Here is a 22,461-nt window from a genome sequence, read left to right on the forward strand (position 1 = left end):
TAATGGTATTGGGGATGGGCTGAGTGTTGGTGGAGGTTTGCAGACCATGACTTCTCCTTTTTCTTTGTTTTCATTGTTTATCTTGTTTACTGTCATCCCGGACTTGATTTTGGTAATAGCAGCGGTTTCCAGGCAGGCTGTTTGATTTGCATGCCACTAGGATTAAAACCAGGAGACAGCTAAACAACAGAGGCCAAAGAGTTCAGGCTGTCTATCTGTGATTACACACAGAAGGGCTTGATAAATATTGTCCCTAATTCTATTATACTTGTATACTTTGGGTGGTACTGCAACGCAGGGCCTTTCAGAATTTAAGATTGAGGACATTTACATCAGTCCCGGTTGTGTAATAACTGAGGATGTCATCCTTGACACAAAGAAACAAATGGGTAGTAACGGGACAAAAACAAAGAAATGAATGAGCAGTTACTGGACACAGGTGTACGTTTACCATATGAAAAGTGTAATTACACTAAGCATTTGTGTCTCCAGCCAAAGATTAATTGCCTATTTATTCAGTTTCCTATTTATTCAATCTTCCAGGGTCACTTGATATGCCCCACCCTTTAATACATCTACTTTATTAATGGTAAAACAACATATGCTCATACTTCGCCGTGACCTTTATCCATCCAGAGATAAAAACTATAAATTGCTCATTAGGGGTGGTGGTGGTGTTACTTTGCAGAATATTGAATATATAATTGGAAATATTTTAGAGGAGCTTGCTACCCATTTCTGCTTTGATTTAAAAAAAAATCCTCTCCCATCGCTCACTAAATAATATCATGGCACTATATTAATTACTACTATGGTCAAATCCACTGAACAGCATATTGGCTTCTTTTTTACTTTTCTCTGTGAGCTCTTTTTTGTGATGTTAATTCATTATATTTTCTTGTCGTAGATAAAACAAAGATACGGCGACCATACTTATCGTATTATATCTCACATTAGTATTTGTTCTTTTTCTAATAACTTATCTCAACAGCATTGAAAAGCAATTATTACAGACACAATCTTTGATAATCTGCAATGAAAATGCATTTACAGTGCCGTCGTTGATATGTAATCTGAACAGTCCTGAGTTTACACAACAGGCAGCTGTCTTTTCTCTCTCTTACTAATTCCCCTTTTCCTTGTCATAGTAAACTAATAATTATGTTAGTTTTGTCCTCTAGGTCACTGACTCCTGGCAAGGCCATGGTGAAAGTAGCTGCAAGGTCACAGCTGGGAGATATAAGTTATCATATCTTAACATGCTGACTTCTCTGGCACGCCCTAACCTTGGGAATCTATTGCACTAGGTGATTTGATGTAAAGCTGATATGGCTGTATTTCAGTGGTTAACACTGTGCGTCAAAGCACTTGTACTATTTCTGTGGATAAATGACAAATATGAGATTGTATCAGGCACACAAGTTTATTATGAAATGTACATGTTGCCCATGTATTCAACTGCAACAATTCAGCATGAATATAGCAGAACATTTATTCATGTGTTCATATAATTACTGAAATGTATAAGACAGTACAAACTTATAATATTTAGCAAAATGTCTAAACATTGAAAACAATACAGTGCTTTAAAGCTGCATAATAAATGAAAAAAAAATACAACATAGAGTACTAAATATTATAACACAAATATTTTTAATAAGTTTAATCTTAAATATAACTTACAATAAATAACTATAAAGGAACAGATCTACTGCTTGATCTACAATACAAAACAGTCACAAACACAGTCAGTGGCTCTGTGCAACTTGCACATGCATGCACTAATGGCTGATTGGAATTTTAATTTAGCTAACCACTGAAAGCAATGACAGTAATGCTGCTAATCAGGTGTAACAAAATATTCTTGTCTCCTTTAAGGACACAATCCTTTTTCTGTTTCACCATGTAACATATTATTATTATTATTATTTTATCTGGTGGCTTTGCTTGCGACTTATTCGTGGCCTTGCCTGGTCTTGCCCCGGAGCGACTCAGGCACAGTGGCATTTACTGACAATCAAGTCGTTGAAGGGCGTCAGCTTCAACTTTCCCTTACTGTCGTAATGCATGAGGACCATGGGCTCGTAGGCCGCAGGCACGCAGCAGGGGCGCGGCGTCCCTCCTCTGGTCATCTGGTACAGCCGAGACTTCACCTGCGTGTGCATGCTGGCCGGCTTGTAGTTGTGGGGGCAGGTGCCGTCGCAGAAGTGCATGATGTAGGCGGTCGGGGCCACCACCCAGTCCGACCAGCCGATGTCTTTGAACGACACGCTGACAGACTTGCGGCAGCACCAGCCTTGCTCGTCGCAGTTGTCTTCTCTGTTGGAGCGAGGCTGCCTCCTCCTCCTGGGCTGCAGGAGGCCTAGCTCCAGAGCAACGCCTGGATTTGCACTAGGCTCATGACTTCTACCCACAACCAGCCCCACATCCACAACCAGCGACTGACCACCATCGCTCCTCCACTTCTCCACCTCAGGACTGATGTCCAGAGTCAGATCTGGAGTGCTTGAGACATTTGCATGGGCTAGAGTGTCTATGTGTCTCCATGAAGGAGTGTTCATTGGCTTCATCCCATTGACTTTGACTTGAATCTCTTGTCTTATCTCAGGCTGAGTGGGCGTGGGTTTATCTAAAATCTGTCTGGAAATCTTCAGCTCTGCCCGAGCTAGTGTCAGCTCAGTCTGGATATTCGGGTTCTTGTGGAAAACAGCTCTGTACCATTGTATGCGTTGTCCTCCCTTGCTCCGAAGCACTTTTACCGGCTCCACTAAAAGAGAAAGACAAAAAGAGAGAACAACAACATTCGGTTATGACTTCATTAAGTGCATTTAGGAAATGGTATGAAACAATGGAGAATGAAGTATAAAAGGATACTGTTGAAAACAAGAAATGATAGTGGAATTTGAAAATAATAATCATCCGAATCATGAAGCCATTTAAAAAAAATCTCTGGCCATTGAGTGATTGATTGATTACACATAAAAACCCCAAAACAAAGCTTAACAGCTTCTACAAGGTGCGCCTACCATTCTCATGACTTCTAAAAGCTTGTTTGGAATGTGTTTGTTTTGTTTACTAGACGTTTGATGGCTGCAGATTCTAATTCCAACCATTTCACATGAGTTTAACCTCTTCATAGTTAACTTCCATGAAGCCAGATGATTCCTATCTTTAGCTAGAGCATGAACAATAATGGCAAAAGTATTTATAGCCAAACCAGTACTATCACTTTTGTCTGCATCTGCAAAGGTAAACTCACACTACAAGATTTTTTTAAACTAATTAAGCGTTGGAGGTGATGATGGCTAATTTAGGGCTAAATCTCCTCCTGCAGCATGGTGTGGCCCTGATCTAACACACATCTCACCTGTAGCTGGGAGGAGCACAGTGGACATTGTGGAATCCCAGGATTCCCTAATCGACTGGCTGGAATTTCCTCTCAGCTCCCTCAGTTTCTCCCTGTACAGCTGATACATCTTCCTCAAATCCTGATGTGAGGACTTCTCAGTTGGCCTGGGTTCTCTGTCCATGCCCAGTGAGCTCAGGATCCCCGTCTTCACTGCCTCCAGGAGCAGGAGCCTCTGGCTGTCCTCTCCGTCCACATCAGGCGTGTCTTCATGGGCCGTGGGAGGCCGGCCCTCCGCTGGGCCGCAGAGGGAGATAAGGAGCAGCGTGGAGAGGAGAAAGTGCAGCATGGTGAGCCTGCCAGGTAGGTCTGCTTTCTGAGTGGTGGAGCTCACTGGATGGGGTTTGTCCATGTTATGAATGAAATTCTTGACATGCTTTCATTTATAGAGCTTCTGTGTTGCCACACCCCTGCTGGGTCAGGTGAGCAGCACTCCTTTGATGGATTACAGGTCGAGCCGTATGTCATAATGATTATGTTGCAAGGTTTTGTAGCATTGTGTTATGTGTTCACAACATGCAAATCATGAAACGAGAAATGTGCTGTCCTGTACTGCTGCTGAGTGAAAAGGGCACCATGTATATAACTGGCATGAGAAGATTACATGCTCAAAAACCTGAATACAAATATATGATAATGAGCAAATCAACTACAGCATAGATTTTATGTTTTCAGCATTTGGCGTGACAAAGCCAAAACTCGAACTCACTGAGCATAATGCTTAAGAGACAGATTGTGAAATTGTAAGGTTTTTCTGTTTTATTAGATAACACACAGTGACAGCAAAGATGGGAGAGAGGCTGACATGCAATAAAGAGATTGCTGGAAATTATCGAGTGACGTCATGAATACATGGTGTGCACCTCCACCAGGATGGTTATGCGTCACTTGATCAAATACTGACCATATGTCTTACAGTGACCAGTTGGAAGGGAACAATGGGTAATTACGTTAGCTCCTCCAGATTTAATAATGGCAATGTGATAGTTTATTGATCCCTATAATGAGCTGCCTGTTTTCCCTGGTCAGAGGTCAGGAGCGGCTCAGAGCAGCTGGTAGGGATTCAGCGTCTTGCTCAAAGACACTTGGTTGATGGGCTGCAAGGCCATCATGTTGCCAAAGTTAGCAAGCTATTAATGTCAATCTATAGTCCCAAGCATAAGGGGTGAACAGCCCACCTCCCTTTAACAGATTTAGTGACAGTACACAGCAGTGATTCTCAAACTTTTTCATATCAAGGACCCCTAATTTAGTGCACATTAGGGCCATGGACCCTCATTTGATGAGATTTTGTCTCTCGGACCCAAATCTGAGAATATTTTTATTGTTAGAAATGATTTTGTCCAGAATCCCTTGACTATCTGTACTGTAGGTAGAGAGATAACAGTGAAACTATGATCAAAATAGTCATTTTCCTACATTTTCTAATCGTGTTAAGTTTAACAATTCATCAATTTGCTGGGGACCCCCTGGAACCCCCTCAAGGCCCCCCGGTGGTCCCCGGACCCCACGTTGAGAACCACTGATATACAGTAGACAAGAAAGGGAGGAGAGAGTGATTTGTCTACATGTGATCAGACAGGATTTGAGTCCATGAAGCCATCTTCACTAGAGATGGAGACGAGCGATCTACCGACAGGCTGACCAACCAACATGCACACCTACCTTCATGTTCATACAGCTGTGTCATCATGATCCTCCTAAAACTAGCTGTGACCTGACTGAAAAGGAAGCGTCTCATGATTGGATAGAAAAACAAACAAAGCTGTTAGCCTGTTATCTACATGAGGGGGAATGGTCTCGAGTGTCAGTTACAAGGGAAAATTATCTCACTCTGTTGTTACTGTAATCACATCATCACACGACTGATGTAATGTGCATGCCAAAGATCTAATATGGAGCCGTCCGTGAGTGTGATCAATGTTTATTATGGTTACAATATACATTTAATAGACATCTCAACATTCTCAACATCTACTATCCTTCCAGTGAGGTAAAAGGTGGCGACAGCATTCCTTCTCTTCCAGTAGCGTTTGTTATGACAGACTATACAGCTAAAAATAGGCCACAACAGCTTCTTTCCATCTGCTCAGTGGATCTTTGCCAAACAGTTTACAGCACAATGCATGATATGAAAGTCCCCTGTCTTCCATACTTCTATCCACTATCAGTAAATAGGGTCAGTACACTATATGGTTACAGTATATAGTGACGTGTCTCCCTGCATGTGTGACTGACCTTATTCTTTTCACCTGAAGGCTTTCCCAGCTATCGCTCGCTGATAAAGAGAGATTCCCCCTCTTCATATGGCCTGTGATAGCTGCAAGGCAGCGCTTTCATGGACGCTCTTTTGTAGAGTAGTTTGTAGAATAGTGAGCTTGCAATTATAAGGCTCTGTCTGGGTGGAGTGCAGTTCTGACAAATTGAGCATCCATACCAGCGGGCAAAACTGTTATGTACTTTTGTATTTTTTTATATTTAACCCCCAATGTCCTTAAAAAAAATAAAATAAAAAAAAAAACACCACACAAGCATAAAAATAAGATTTAAACATTATGAATATGTGGATAACTTGATAACTTGATAACTTAAAAAAAAATAGTCAGATAGAACCTTATAATTCCAAGCTCACAATATATACTATGAAGGAGGGAAATGCTCAAATCAAACCCATGGGAACTTGGGTTTGATTTGAGTTTGGTTTTGAGAATGAGGAATGATGTGATCGTATTCAAATAATTTGGTCAGTCTTTACTGAACTGATTTGCTGCTGTTATTGAGTAGTTGCTGCATTTATTATACTGTAATTACATTTATATTTTCTGAGCCAGAGACAAATGTCTTAGGCTGGAGACACAGCTGGTTCAATGGTTATTTTACTGAGACACACAAATGAGAGTGTGATGTCTTAGAAGAAGGTTTCCATTATGTTTTGAATATTGATGACAATAACTAAAATCAGAGAAAAATTCATGTCTGCTCTCTCGCATGTATCAGTCAATATATTCAATGTGACAAAAAGCCACAACAGAACATCTCAAAACCATGACTAACTTACTGAACCAAGTAAAAGTATTTCATGGCATGAAGAAGACACTGCCCAAGTGACAAAAGGTGACAGCGCTGTACCTTTTTTGAGAGTGTGGAGTGCGTGAATTTCTGAGCAGTGAGTCACTTAGGTGATGAAACAATCATGTGCTCTGCCAGGTGATCCTACCTGGAGGGCTGGAAGTGTGTGAAAGGTGTAGAGTGATTCATGCAAACTGGCACTGTTCACATTCACATTCTCATGTAAGACTCTCCTCTCTTTCTCTTTTTTTTCTTTCCATCTCTTTCACTGTGTGCGTGTGTGTGAAAGAAAGAGAGGGGGGAAAAAAACAGAGAAAATAACGGGGCAGACGCAAGTTGTTATTTTTGAGAGCCACGGGAGCAATGCAACAGTTTCGTCATATGAGCTGGTAAAAGACAGACATGTTGGCTGCTAGAGAGACTCAGCGTTAGTGAGAGATAGAGGTGTTGGTTTCTTCCCATTGATAGCACATTTCCCTTAGTGGTAGCCGCCTCAGGGAAACAGTGCACTGTGTGTGTGTGTGTGTGTGTGTGTGTGAGTGTGTGTGTGCATTCATACATGCATGCATATGTATGTACATCCCCATGTGCACTCCCCCATGTACACTCCCTATGCATGTGTGTGTGTGTGTGTGTGTGTGTGTGTGAGTGTGTGTGCGCCTCAGAATAGACTGTTAATACAGGAAACTGTGGGAAAGGATGTACCCAGCTATGTTGCGCTAAATAAAAATGTGCATAAACTATCATCATGGAAGAACCACCATTCATTTATATATTTTTTTCCTTTCCTATCCTCGTGTAACTTACAATGATATTGCTTCTATGTATACCATGATTTTATGTCAAAAAGATGTATGTCTTAGATTCTGCATACAAAAGGGTGGGGAAACTGACTTCAGGGTTTAGGTGTGTTTACCCTCCACTACATCTCTGGATGTACCATTCATTCATTCATTCATTCATTCATGCATTCATTCATTCATTTTTCTCTACCCGCTTATTCCTATTCAGATTTACAGGGGGGTGGAGGCTGTCCCAGCATGCATTAGGTGGAAGGCAGGAAAACACCTTGGACAGGTCTCCTGTCAATAGCAGGACCAACACAGATAGACACACAGCTCCATGGCCCCCTCTAGTGGCACTGAAGCTACTGTGCACCATTTAATCAGCTAAGCAGGGTTACTTGGAGTCAGGAGGAGGATGGTGAAACAGCTGCTAGATGCTGATCTGGGGTCGGTGTTAAAATTTCCATCCCAGAAGAAATATTGAAGTTGGGATGAAGAGGCTGATGTCTAGTCAGCATACAAGAGACATCCCTTCTTTTTCAGAAGTTCAATTAAAGGCCAAATGGGTGAGTGTAATGGGCTGTGTGGGCATTGCATGTACAGAGAATTTCATTCTGTGTCAGTTTTTTTTTTCTTCCAAGAACTGATTTCATTTGTGTTGCCAGTTTATTTTATTCTTTACTTCTCTGCACCACTTTGCAGAAAATAGCATGAAATCCTGACTGGCTGGATACTGTCAGGGAACTGGGAGCTAACTTTGGGTTTTCTTTGCCTTTCAGCCTCACAGCGGGATGAAAGAGGAGAGACAGAAGTAAAGTACAGAAAGGGAACAGAAATGACTGAAAAAGAAAGTAGACAGAAAAAAAGAGGAAGAGACACTTTCATGCCTGATTGGTCCCACTAATGAGCACAGATCATTTGAAGATGACCTACCCCGAATCGCATGGAGAGCATGAAAAGAGGACAAATGCAGATTTTCCATTCTGTGCCTTCCAAGCTCTGAACTCCATCGGTCTGACTGGGAGCAAAACCTACTGAATATTTATGACGAAGAAGGAAATGGATATTGATGAGGACGGGCATCTCGGTTCACGAAAGATATCTCAGTTTGCAAATTGCTCACACCCAAACAAAGAAAAATGAATCATAAAAAAAATTGCAGCAGACTACATATTTCAACTGTCTTCCTTGTCACATTGAGGTGAGCACTTCCTTGTAAGATCATGAGGAAGCTGATTATGATCTTAGTCTCCCTTTGCTGTCATGTCTGTTGATGAGAAAAGATGATGATAAGGTGCAAAGAAAAGAGACCATGGTGATAAGAAATACAAAAACACATCAGTGGCATTGAGAATACACCCGTTGTAGTGATCCGCAGTACAGTTGACTGACAGTGGATTTGGATGCATTGGCTGAAACAGAGGACATGCAGAGAAAAGCCATTACTGATGTTTGTATAATAAGCACATAGCTGCATATACTGCTTGAATGCACAATTATACACTTGGATTAACCTGAATCAAATCTTGCAATTGTATCTAACTAGCCTGGAGTTAGTCTGAAATAGCAGGTCTGACATTATGAGAATAAAATGTATTAATTGGACAGGACTGCTCTTCTTTGGCTGATTTCCCACAGTTTCAGAGTTTTCAGTCCAAGCTGTTTCAAACAAACAGTGAAATCCAACAGAGAACAAGGGGGAATTCACGCTCTCCGGCTTACATAAATGGACATGTGACACCGCAGGACAAGACACCAACCATTGTTGCATGGAAAAACATCATGGTACCATTGGGTGACAGGCACAGATCAATCACACCGTCATGCCGCTTCAATGCAAGGCACAATTGTTCCCTTTGCTCTCTGTTGAGGTTTTATTCCACCAGACAAACACCGTGTTATTTTACATGACGGGTGAACGGTAGATGAACTGTGCTTTACTCTACTGTACAGCCAAGCGCGCTGCATGTAACTCAACATATGGAGGAACAAGTGGAGTGCATATGTTGGGGAGGGCACAGTGCAGCGAGGGCACATGTGTCTGTGGTGAGACTCGCTCAGCTGTGCCTTTACAGTGGCACATTACTCCTGAATAGTACAGTGCAAAGTTAACCATATGGGTTTGTCAAGGAGATCCTGTTTAAGAAGCTCAATTAGATCAATTTCACTGTATTTCATTCACTGAAATATAAATCAATAAGAGGATGGATACAAATAACTATTCTGATCAGAGGTTTCACTCTCCCTATTGTTATCTTTCTGCAGTATAGACGCATAAAAAAAATCTCATATGGAGGAGGGGCAGAGCCTTTATCATATGGGGGTCTGTCATCTAAAGCAGTGGTTATCAACGTGGGGTCCGGGGACCACCAGGGGTCCTTGAGGGGGTTCCAGGGGGTCCCCAGCAAGTAGATGAATTGTTAAACTTCACCATTATTTCTTTTAATAAAAAAACGAAGCCAATTAGAAAATGCAGAAGAATGACTAATTTGATAGTGATAGTTGATAGTGTCACTATTATCTCTCTATACATAGCCTACAATACATATAGTCATGGAATTCTGGACAAAATCATATCTAACAATAAAAATATTCTCAGATTTGGGTCTGAGAGACAAAATCTCATCAAATTCATGGCTCTAATGTGCACTAAATTAGTGGTTGATATGAAAAAGGTTGAGGATCACTGATCTAAAGTGCCTGGATCTGGGGGTGCTTGAGCTCAAAATGCCTATAGTAATGTACAGTAATGCCAGTACAGTGTAGCAGCAGAACACATGGTTCACAGAATTTCAATGAGTGGGTAAGTTCAACACACACACTGTTCCCTGCTTATTGAATGAACACCTCGCAGGTTGGGCTATGTGTGCCCCCCCTTCCTCCTCTTCCTCCTCCTCCTCCTCCTCCTCCTCCTCTCCCTCTCTCCCTCTACCCCCCTCTCTTTTCCCGATCAGGTGATCATCTGGCTAAAGTCACCACCTTTTTTGGGGTTGTGGAGGTGGGGACGGTCGTGCTGTCAAGGGAGGAGGAGGAGAAGGAGGAGGTGAGGCTGTGGAGGCTGCAGAGAGTCGGACTCCACGCTGCTGGGGAGGACAGGGCGCAGTATGGGCTGACTTGACAGGGAGTCGCTTGGGTTGTGTTTTTTTTTTTTATTGTCCTCAATGATGGATGAGCCGAATATCCTGAGACGTCGCGGTCTGCAGGTAAATGAGCGCTTGAATATTCAAACTGCGGCTCGTAGCGACAGCGCGTGGCTTGGATAGCCGCCGTTGTCTCCAGGCAAAGCGTTGATACGATCCACTGGCAAACGATGCACAAGCTTTGAGGGAAACTGAGATTTGAAAATGGCATCACGACCAGGGATTTCTCCAGGTTTTGCTCTGGGTGTAGCTGTCTTGGGGTATTTGTAGTATTTGTAGTCTGGAGTATTTTTCCCATTTATACAAATAAGGTTTATTTTGTTTATTCCTGCCGCTGGTGATGTGACATCGTTTTTAAATGGTTATGATGTCTATTGAACATTTTTCAGCATGAATGGTGTCCATGCATTTGAGTAGGCGGTGGCACTATCATGATGAGCGCATGAACAGGCTGCCCACTGTAGCAATTATGGCACCTAATGCTTTTCATGAATGCAATCCTATCTATATGTAAAACATAACTAACCTGGCTACCTTACGTTTATTATTGAACTCCTCGGAGGTGCTTTGGTGAATCTGGTTGCCTTGGTGATAAGACCCTAGGGTTCCTGAATGACTGACAGGAACATCCCTGCAATCATCTGTGTGCCGTGTTTATCATGAGGAATGGTCAGAATTAAGTGTTGTCTTTCCTAATTCATTCATGTGCATCTTCTAGGTGGAGATTAAGTAGTGAAAGCTGCTTCCCCAGTGTTTCCCCCTGGGTCCATTATGAAAAGAGCTGCTCTTGGATTTGTGTTGATACACACAGGTCCAAACTGGGTGTTTCCATTCAATTACAGTGATTGGTTCCCTTTTAACCTGCAATTTAGATCTTAGTGCAGTCCTGTGATTATGCTGATGATGAACATGATGATTATGGTGAAATGATTCAGGTTTGCAGAAGCAGCTTTCATGTCTCCCTAAATACCGCAGCAAAACCAAGACACAATGAGGTGTTATGTTCATGGAGTAATGCTCCACATAAGGATGTCTTCATGTAGCTGGTGTTGAAACGTAAAGCACTGTGACCTTACCAGTAATTAGATTTTAAGTACCCTTTGATTTAAAAGACAAACTAGGAGTGATGCCTGATTACCTCTGCATGGATTCCCCTGCTTAAACACCCAAGACTCACCTTGTTAGGAAATGTAACTGTTGAAGACATTCATCAATCACTTGTTTGAAATGGACTGTTCTCAGAAAAGTGTGTGCATTTGAATGGAGAGGAAGAGTTCAGTGCAGGTAGCTCTGCCAGTCTAAATGCCATCTTCATTCTCCCTCCATTGACCGTCCTTCAAATTGTGATTGGGAAGCACAGATTTGCAGTTGCCTGGGCTGAAAAGCAGTATGGGCTTTCAGTCCCAGCATGCAGCCTTCAGCACTAAATGCCTGTGAATCAGAAGACCCACTTGGCACACAGGAAACTAGGCCATACTGTAGCTAATGATATTTACGCTGCACAGAAAGGAAGATAAGGAGGAGTGATGGAGAGAGGGATAATCACTGAAAAACTGCATCTGAAAAACCTGCTGTAGCCTTGGCTTTTCTTACATCTTATGAATGTAAAGGTCTGTTTAAGACAGCAAAGATATACAAATACCTTCCAATTTCACTCTATAGAGAGGAGGCAATCTGCATAATTGCTTGTATTTTCATCACCACAGAAACCTACGACAGTATTGTCAAAAACCAGAACAGAACTCTCCCCTGACAAGGAGAAGATAATGATTTGGAAATTAGACCTCTTGTCGAACAGCAGACACCCGTCTCTGCTCAAACAGCGATGCCTGACATCTACATATCAAAGCAATGTTTCTGTTACCATGAAAACAGCAATATATTTTTCTTTTAGCCTGCTTAATTAAATCTTTCCTTTTTCTTCCATTCCAGAAAGAGCTGAGTCTTCCACGCAGGGGAAATGTGTAAGTATTACCAACTGACTCATTTCATGCTCTGTCTTTCTCTTTTTTGGCCCCTTAACCCTAACCCTATTACACACACACACACACACACACACACCACTCCAACCAGACCAACCAGGTGTTATTTGTCACTTGTCAGCTTTGGTGCATGCTTGCAATATGTCACAGCAGCAGCAGACATTTACTTGGCACTTTCCTGAGAGGCAAGACCATCTGAAGCTGCCTGAGAGTCGGAGCCGCCTCACCGCTCAGACAGGTTTTACAAGAGCTTTGTGGGGAGATGAGAGACAGAGAGATAGGCTGCAATATACTCTGACATGAAAACAAAGGAAGAGTCATGTAGACAATCAGCACAGGACGTGAGATAAAAACTCACCCCGTGCTTTTTGGTAGAAATTTATGAATACGCAATGCGGTCTGTCATTCATGTTGGATGAATACCTGAATCAATCTTTCCCACCTGGCTACAGTAAAATTGATAATCCAGTGTCCACTGGGTCGTCAATGTGTTTTTGACGGATGTGAGCTGTAGCTGAGCAAGCAAAACCGCTCTTACAGGATATCGCATGCCCTCGGTTTTGCCACAATATTTTTTTTTCCGTGAATCATTTTCCCCCTCCACGTCTGAGCAGCATAAATAATTGGTGGGTGATTAATTTGAAGTCACGCCATAGTGGCAGCTGGCATCAAGTCTTGTCAATAGGGGAGTGACACAACTGAGCAGTACGAGGGAATTTACTTGTGGGTTCGCTCCTTAAGCAGGAAGGAGGTGTTCCAGGAAAAAAAACAAAATCAGTGTCATTACTGACTCCAAGTTGTTGTGGGATTTTCCCTGATTCTAGTTGGTTTCACTGAGAATACTAACAGCAGATCATGGATTAAAGACTTACTGGTTTCAGAATCTCATGGACACAAAATGAGTTTAAAAATGTTTGTGTTGGTCACCTATATGTCTCCCTGACAGTCAAGGTGTTCAGGACAAAACAAGGGGTGAAGTTTCATTTTAGGCATGTTGTGTTGGAGGGCAGTGTTGTTGTGGACTAAAACTGGGTAGTCAAAACATTGAAATTCTTTCTTTTTAAATCCACTGTAGATTTAATTCCTATTGCTCTAAAATTTCATGTTATGAAAATCTAAAATGGTAGTAGATATTCTTTGTATCTTGATGGTGGTGGCCACTTAAAGTTGAGAAGCTCCCCAGTTGTCTCTGTGGAGTTAGAAGATGTAAGATGCATGGGTTACTAAAGATACATGGTTTATCTAAGGAATCACTATAATATTTCTATAGTGTGTCTGTGATACTCAATAGTGAGTTTATAATGACCTTATTGCTTTGCTGTGACATTTGTATAGTAGCCGGTTAATATGTATTATAGGATTACTATGTTTTTTGTGTTATTACAGAAATATAACTATATAGCTATGGTACACCATATGGTATATGGTAGCTATTATATAAATTGTTATATATGCCTGCTTATTTGAAGTAATTCATTTGAATTTGATCACAAACAATGGTATTGGCTAGGTAAAAATTAAGAAAACAGTTTGAGCTCCTATGGCCTATTGTCTGGTCCTTGAAAGCCATGTAAACCTTGAGGACCATATCCTCACATGAAGACAACATTCCCGAATGACAACTTCCTCTATCAGCGGCGTTACCACTCTGCTGCCTTCACGTGCTCCTCGTAGGCTTCTACGTACGAACTGAAACTGGTAAATAGGACTTGGCACGCAAGTGTCTTTGGTCGGAGATAATAACATAATATACCCAGTAATAAAAGGACTTTTTTGGTCGCTGTTGTTATATTCATTTTTTATTTTTGTTCAAAATTGAAAATGCACATTAGACATGTAATCGTTGTTTTAATTTATGCATTAGCCAAAATTTGATTATATATCAATAGGCATATACCATCTATTACTGACACAGTTTCAATGCTCTCAGCCCACTAAACGTCACATCTCGGGTATCATAGAAAATACAAAATTCCCCCAGTCATATTTAGGCTACCTTTCTGTTGGGACGTTCGTGTGCGTTCTCCTCGTAACGCCGATGTTTCCGACAGCGCCTGAAGGCAGCACTAGTCCCTCCTCTTTCCGACGTGCCGCTGACACGGTTACGCGGCGCTGTTGCTGCAAACTTTGTATCACTTTTTGTGTTTTGGCGAAGGTATCGCTCGGTAATGTCGTATCCTGCGGAAGACGGAGCGTCCTGGTAATTTTGTTGTTGATAGGGAGACGAAACGGAGCGGGCATGGCTGCCGCAGTCGCTCGCTGCCCAACTGCTGCGCCGTGGGTCTGGGGTCAGTTTGTACCAACCCTGAATGGAGTTTCTGGTTTCGTACACTGCGTACTGGCCTGCCTCCAGTAACTCCAGAGGAAAGACTGTTTTACGATGATGCTCCGACTATAGAAGATCATTTACGTGTCTGGATTGACTTTTTCGGTCACCGTCATCATGTCTGACCAAAATTACTATTGGACCGTCTTGCCGAGCTACAAAACTAGTTTCGTGACTGGGGCCATGATGAAAAGATCCAAAAGGTAAAGGCAATGTATTTTTAACAGATTTTTCTGAATGTGTCTCTCCCACCCGCCCCGAAGGGAATCGATACAATCTTGACTAAACCGATGCAAAGCGCATAGGCTCCGTCTGTTTTGTCTCCAGTTGTCATCAGCTCCCCACTGAGCCGTGCCATTCATTGCCTGACAAACAGCAATTTGTTGGACGTTTATGTTGAGCTATTTGATTCACAGCACACACACACACACATACACACACACACACACACACAGCCCGCTGCGTTTTATAGCGTTATATTGCAGCTCAGACTGATGTGCCGTTGTGGTTTCTGTAGGAATAGCCTACAGTATGTGTCGGGTACATCCGCCCTAGTTTTTTGTTTCCGACAGAAACGTGGCCATTGTAGAGTGTTGTGGGGGCAGACTGCATTGTCTAGCAGTGCTGCCAGCTGTCGCATATAGAGACAGAAAGTCCCAATGCTGATCGATACACTGATCTGGTTAGTGACTGTACATAAGCACACACTGCTGGACGTGATTACAGTAACATAAAAGTCTGTGCCTTTATTGATTAGGTAACTGAAATCAGCCTTGACGAAAAAATCACTGTAATGTGCCTGTAATTTTCCTGCAAGGACTTACAGTGTGTCTGTGTTACTCAATAGTGACTTCATAGTGACTGTATCATAGTTAATGGCATTTTATCTCCTATGGTATCAATACAATATTCCTATAGGGAATAGTAGTTTTCCTGTGATACTTGTACTGTATCATTCTAAAATATACTATAGTTTTTGTAAGGGGCATATTCCACTGCTGATCAATATATGAATTGGTTACTCATAAGCGCATAACGCTGGTAAGATTTGGAAATGATCTTAAAAGAAAAACAATCCCCTCATATATATAGATACATGTAATTTACATCATTTTCTATTGTAAGATGCTAAAAAATCCTGTGGAATATCCATTTGACAGATCAAACTATTCACTTCTCTATATAGGCTGGGGTCAGGTATCGGCTCTAGAGTCATGCTAACACTGTGGCCATGTTACTCATTCAACACACCATGACTTAATGAATAAATGTAGCCCTTGACTACCAACAGACCGCAGCAGCGTGCCGGCCCGCCTCAGTGGCCAGTATTCATCACGCAACGTGGCTCTCTGCGAAGTCTCTACAAACCACTTTTGTTCTTCCAAAACTTGAATAGCCTTATCACTGCTATGTGTTGATAAAGCTGTCACGTGGTCCTGGTGTGATACAGTGATGCTTTGATGCCATTTTGCCCAGGCTGCCTTCTCCCAGCGAGAAAGAAAGGGTGTCTGTTTATTTATTTTCTGATAAGAACAAAATGGCATTCTGAAAGTGTTTTTCCGTGGTGGGAGCGCTGTAGATGTTTTGACGCTTCAGTCAAGCAGTTATTGGCTCTCGCTCCTCTCTTGTTACTGTGCAGTCTCTGCCAGTTTGAGTCTTTTTGGGTTGGGGGCCATATACTGTGTGAATCTGCCTCAGCGCCGACCCAGAAACGTCAGACATGGTTGTCGTCTGAGCTCCTCAATTATTTTAGGTCACTGCCAGAGAGAGACAGCATTGATATCACCAGGAAGAACATCAGTAGCAGAGAGCAGGATGGCAGCAGACCAGGCTTATGGGGGATGCAACAACAAACCGAAAAGGAGTCCCAATTCTATTCTGTGAATCAAGACTTAAATATAGAGCAAGCACCAGGGTGGACAGATGCCTGCAGGCCCTGCTTTATATACATACATGCATACAGCATGTGGATAAAATAACACATTTCAACTTTGAATTAACTAAATCACAATTATAAAGGCAGATACACAAGTCATTCAGTTGAATGCCAATCAGCAGTATGTAGTTTCAAAAGACTGACAATCTTTGAGTTTTGTGAGTTTTCAAAGCAAAAAAGAGTTCCATAAAGGAGTGCCAAGGAAACCAAATAGGCAGGGATTGGCTTGCAGGTGCGTCTATCAAAAAACTGCAAAAAATGGTTTAATGTGGCAAGTGAAACAGTCTCAAACATCATGACAACATATGCCAAGATTGGCATGAGCGTGGCAAGCATGGCAAAACTCAAAGCTCACCGACAGGGATAGATGGAAACTTAACAGGTCAGTTGGTAATCATTACAGAAAATGGCCTCAGAAATGACCACAGAATTGAATCAACACCTCTGTGACACAGTCTCAACAAACACTGTACAACGTGAGCTTTAAAAAGGCCAGTATTTAAGGCAGGGCTGACATTCAGAAACTGCATTCAAGGTCAACGTACAAAGATGCATTTTCCTACCTCCAGACTAGTTATGTTTGGAGAAAGCTAAAGGATTCATTCAACCCACAATGTCTGTTGCCACCTGTTAAACATGGTGGTGGATCTGTAATGGTATGGACAGCCATTTAGTGGGAGACAATAGGTCTGATGCACAGTTGTCTAACAGCCAAGGAATTTGAGGCTATTTTACAGGACCAGGTGCTCCCTGTGGTGCAAACATTGTTCCTTAACGATGTTCCCAGATTCCCAGATGATAATGCTCCTATACAGACTGCTAAAACAACAGTGGTTTCATGATTTAAGGATGAAGTCAAACTCCTTCCATGACCCTCCCAATCACCAGATCTAAACATCATTGATCCTTTATTGGAGCTAGATTTCTACCTCCTTCATCCTTCAAAGAACTGGAGGCTTTTCCTACATAATTCAGGACTTGTATGGCAGCATTTCAAGGAGTGAAGCTGTTCTGAAGCAAATGACTTCTCATTGTTTACCTGATATCCATATATTGTTAGGTGTTTCCATTATTATTATTATTATTATTATTTCCTGCATTCTGAATCACTTTCATTCTCCAAGTGTGGGTGCACTGTGCACAAGGAATTTGACCTGGTTAACTGGTGCTGACACATTACCAGACAGTAACGCATAATACACAATGCATGCTGTGCGTGTGTGTGTTTGTGTGTGTGTTTTTATATGTGTACACACATACAGTATGTGTTTGTATATATACGTGTGTGTGTATATGTAAATATCTTTGTATCAGTGATTTTCATATCTTGATGACCAACCAGAGTTCATAGGTTGACTTTTATTTTACCACACGGCTGTATCTCCGGCACTGATAACGACTGATAAACAAGCTGTACTTGGAAAAATAAAACAATCCTGTCTAGCCACTGGGCCATCTTGTTTGTAATTCTAATAACATTGCATAAGCAAATGTTTTCTCTCTTTTTGTTTTTTCCCCCCTCTCACAGTTCCCGCAACAACAAGAGAAGGAGTCTGGCGGTCGGGACCCCTTCGCCCACGCTCTCACGACCGCTTTCACCCCTCCCACTCACCACAGGTACTTGTGTGTTGTTTTTCTGTTTGTCTGCTCTGCTCAGTGTTTGATGCAGTTGGCAGTTCACCTAGAGGTTCAGTGCACTCGCATAGATGCACGCACACAGATAACAGACAACCACGTGAAGATGGAATGACGAGTTGAAGGGTTCGACTGTGGCAGCTGACACCGCCACATTAGCTGTTTTGTCTCCTATATCTGCCTAGAGCATCGCATTTGTTTTGATGCTGTATGTCACAAGACTGCAGTCCTTATGGTGTGTTCACTCAGTTTGCATTGCTGTTGATTATAATGTGTCCATAGTGCTCAAGAGATTTAATGCTTGTTTCCTCCTAGGGCTGTAAGATATTGACAAACAAATGAATTTCGATTTTTTTTGACAGAATATTGCAATTGCAATTTAAACTGTGATTCATATCATCACATGTTTTTTTGTCATCAGTTTTTTAGAACTTCAAAATTGTTTAAAGAAAAGTGATTTTGTCTCAAGAAATGAACAGCTTGTGTGATTTGGAAATTGCAGAAGTTCGTGTTGTGATTTCGATTTTTTTTTGTTTTGTTCGATTTCCTCCTCAAAGCTTCTTTTTCAAAATGGTTTAATGCATTTTTCTCTTGGCTACCCATGTCTTGATCCAGCCCCCTGAATTGCTATATTGCTAGTCATATCCTCACTACACCCATTTTGTTGTTAATTTCTAAGTGACTCAGGGGTCCGGCATCGCTTCCCTCTTAGAGAAAAGAGGCTGATCACAGTGGCATCAAAAACATTTCACTGGCCCTTTCAGTTAACAATGCGTTGGCCAACAGCAGGACTGCTTGTTGTCCACTGGCGGAGATTCTTTGATTTGTCAGTGAAGACACAGACCGTGTTAACTTTAGTATGAACAATGGCTTCTATTTTAACAGGAATGAAAAGATTTGATAGTTTCAGACTGAGTAATGAAGTGAAGCAAATTTAAGATAAGATGAGCATTTTTTTTCCACCAATCAAGTAAAAAGGCACACAAGATAAATGTTTCAATAGTATATCCTCCATAACAGCCAGTGAAATAATTTGACATATTTTAGTAATTTCTCTCAGCTTGCAACCATTTCTAACAGTTTGTGATTGTGTGTTTCTGCAGCTGGCAGCAGCCCCTCTGAAAGCCCCAGAAATGTCTCTGCCAGCACTTCTGCCAACTTCCAGTTTGCCCGCAGGTAAGAACTAAGTCAAATCCTTGTTATCTGGCTTTGGTCTGAGGTACCTGAGCTTAATTCCTAGTTACTGCAGTACTGTTTTCTCCAACACCTGAACTGGAAATTGATAAAACTGATAAAAGTATCAAAGCAAATGCATCTCAGTAACTTGATCTTCTCATTTAAATGAATAGCACAATACCTAACTAACATGAGTGCAACCGAAAAAGAAGCTGTTTTAACTTTTGAGAAACTAGTTAATCTTTCCTCACTGTATGGCTGTGATCTAACAAGACTACTGTCATCTAAAGTTGAAAGAGTTCAAGTCTTAAGGAATAAATCCCCATAGAAATGCATTTAAAGCTGTAATTCATACATAAGTGGTAATGATCTCATTCTCATCAGAGCTGACAGGGAGAGCAGCAGAAAGCCAAGCGTCTCCATTAGTGACTTTCTCACAGCGGGGTCAAGTGATGAGCGACGGAGCTAAACCCAACGCAAAAAGCCTTTAACAGAGGATCAACTCCATTGTTCGCTTATTTGAAGCTACGGCCTTGTGAGAAAACGATCTCTGTTGGCAAAAAAGACACAAAGAGAATCACAGAAATTTGGGTTTTGGAGGAAATTGAGTAGCATGAGTAATGAGCATGCCCCGGCCTGACCTGTTTGCTCCTGTAGTGGAAATGAGAAAATGGTGAAGCATGCCCAACCAGCTGAAAGGCCCCAGGGCCACTCGCCGGACATGGGTCTTGGCATTCGTCAAGCCAATTAAGGCGGAAAGTCAGTGTACACACTCATTACTGGGAGCTGTTGTGATTATGGGAAAAACTGCACAGAGCTTGCCCTCTCTCATCCTGTCACGCTTCTTATAACCGTGTAGATTCACTGGGCTTTAGAGGAACACGAGTTGCAGCTAGCATCCTCGTCCGGTGGCTGGAAACACTGTGTTGAAGCCAGTTAGGTTTGGTAGACCTGGAAATATTCTAATTAGCTCTGCAGGATTTACTCGCACAGTTGATTTGCTCACAGTGGGATTTTAGGCAGAACGACAACATGAAGGCTGATTCTAAAGTAGATACTTTAGAATGATGAGTAGGTACTTGGGTTGGGTTTCATTGAAGGTAGTTTGAAGTTACTCATTTATATTTCTTGCTGATTTCCAATATCTTATGTTGCAAACGTTTTATGTTGCAGCAGTGCAGTATGGTCTGCTGCACCATTAGCCTCAGAGATGGAGGGGGGATATCTCTTGAAAGTATTTGGCTGGCACAAGGCTGCATGACTCATCTAAATTTATTGAGGCTTTTTAAGCTGCCAGTGTGGGGATAGATGCTGTGACTGCACTTTTGAGAGCTCCACTGGGTGTATTTGTTATTCACAGGCCATATAGCCCTGCTGTTTGTGCAATTATTTTGTGATGTAAACATGAAATGGACAGACATGTTTAGCCAGGATTTCCGTCAGATGACAAATACGATTTTTCTCTATCCAAATGATGGAGCTCCGTGATAATGAAGCATCCCAAGGGTGAGACAAAATCTATTAGTTGCAGCATATCCTCTTCCTTGCAAATGCAGCACCCTAAAAGATGCTTTACTTTAACCTTGGGGTATGATCAATCTCTAATCAGAGTGGGATTACCAACACTCTGACCTACAATATTTTTTCCCCCACTTTACACCCCAGACATTGGTTCTAACATTGATTTTAAACCCCTGTTTTTAATCTTAGCCCCTATCTTCTTAAGCCCTATGGGACCTTAATACGCCAACCTAGTGACAGTAGTAAGGCATTTCATTTAATAACACATAGCGGATGCCACAGATATCGGATATGAACCAGATGAGACACGCACATATCTAATAAAAGTCACTAATCCTCGGTTCTCGCTCACGCTTCCCAACAGCAAACCCTCCCAATTTCATTATGTCGCCTCTGATTTAGCGACGCGTTCCCCCCCCAAGAGCCGGTTTCTGTGAGGAACATTTGGCCGTCCATGTCATGACGGATTGAATCCTCAAAGCTGTCAAAGAAATTGGGCCATGTCCTCAGAGTGACTCCTTGCCATATTGGATGGATAAGTAGGGGGGGAGCAAAGGAGAAGGAGGAAAAGTGTGAAGTGTTACAAGTGGAAATTTCATAGCGACAAAAAAAAAAATCAAGGTTGAAGTTTCCGACGAGTGTGGGCACGTGTTTCTAGGCGTGTGTCTGTGGGTGCAGGCTGTTTGTGCGTATATGCATGTATTTGTGTGTGTGTGTGTGTGTGTGTGTGTGTATGAGTCACGGAGTAGGTGTCTGTGGGTCACTGTGCTGCAATATGATAGCAGCTTGGCAGGTGTTCAGCAGCCCACCACTGGCTGTGAGCTGTGACAGACAAACAGGAGTGTGACTGTGACAGCCAGGCTTAGTCTGTCACTATCATTAAACGCTGTTTGTTTTCTCTCTCACTCTGTCTCCCTGTCTCTCTGTCTGCCCCTCTTCCTCTCTTTATCTCTCTCTCTCCATTTGTGCCCATGCCATCCCTCTTTCTGAATCTATTTAGCCAACTGGCCCGTACTGAAAGGTAAGAAAATGAGAATCGTTATTTCTCCCTTTTATATGACGACACTTTCAAGCATGATAAAGACGTTATCTATTTGCCTCAAGGCCGTATGGACACATCATTTATTACAATGACATTTGAGCAAGCAAATGGCAAGGGAAATTTTGAAGATTGGAGTGAGTCAACAGGATGTGTAGGTTTCACATGTGATAAACAGGCAGCACTGAGCAGCCTGTTAATGTACTGTCTCTACAGAGCGGATGGACGGAGATGGTCTGTGGCTTCTGTTCCCTCTTCTGGCTACTGCACCAACCCACCCAGTTCATCAGTATCTGTAAGTAGAGTCTGTTTCTGACTCTCTCCTCATCTCCCTGCCAGCATCTTCCTCTCTCTCCCCCCCTCTCTGTCTCCCTCTCTCCCCCTCTCTCCCCTTCATCAAATATTCACCCTCTCTCTAAAACACTGCCATGGGAGTATTTAGCTCC

General features: G+C 42.1%; 3 protein-coding genes across 4 annotated transcripts in view; 2 read left to right on the top strand and 1 right to left on the bottom strand.

Moving 5' to 3' along the window:
• The window catches only part of LOC139909315 (gamma-interferon-inducible lysosomal thiol reductase), a 108,860-nt gene that overhangs the window by 16,559 nt on the left and 69,840 nt on the right, over positions 1 to 22,461 (top strand). The gene's annotated exons all lie outside the window — the stretch shown is intronic.
• gdf15 (Growth differentiation factor-15) lies at positions 1,451 to 3,746 on the bottom strand. Its single transcript, XM_071896333.2, has 2 exons — positions 3,368 to 3,746; positions 1,451 to 2,767 (listed from the first exon to the last, which is right to left on the bottom strand). Exons 1-2 carry the CDS (start codon positions 3,693 to 3,695, stop codon positions 1,992 to 1,994), a joined length of 1,104 nt encoding a protein of 367 aa, XP_071752434.1. The 5' UTR covers positions 3,696 to 3,746; the 3' UTR covers positions 1,451 to 1,991.
• Positions 14,539 to 22,461, top strand: part of mast3a (microtubule associated serine/threonine kinase 3a) — a 33,135-nt gene continuing 25,212 nt past the window's right edge. For both annotated transcript variants that reach the window (XM_071896350.2, XM_071896351.2), the window contains exons 1-5: positions 14,539 to 14,911; positions 18,173 to 18,261; positions 19,383 to 19,455; positions 21,977 to 21,997; positions 22,232 to 22,310. In XM_071896350.2, coding sequence (XP_071752451.1) covers positions 14,826 to 14,911; positions 18,173 to 18,261; positions 19,383 to 19,455; positions 21,977 to 21,997; positions 22,232 to 22,310 — 348 coding nt within the window. In that variant the 5' untranslated portion in view covers positions 14,539 to 14,825. The remainder of the gene's footprint in view (positions 14,912 to 18,172; positions 18,262 to 19,382; positions 19,456 to 21,976; positions 21,998 to 22,231; positions 22,311 to 22,461) is intronic.

This window comes from Centroberyx gerrardi, chromosome 13, assembly GCF_048128805.1.
Source record: "Centroberyx gerrardi isolate f3 chromosome 13, fCenGer3.hap1.cur.20231027, whole genome shotgun sequence".
Lineage (NCBI taxonomy): Eukaryota > Metazoa > Chordata > Actinopteri > Beryciformes > Berycidae > Centroberyx > Centroberyx gerrardi.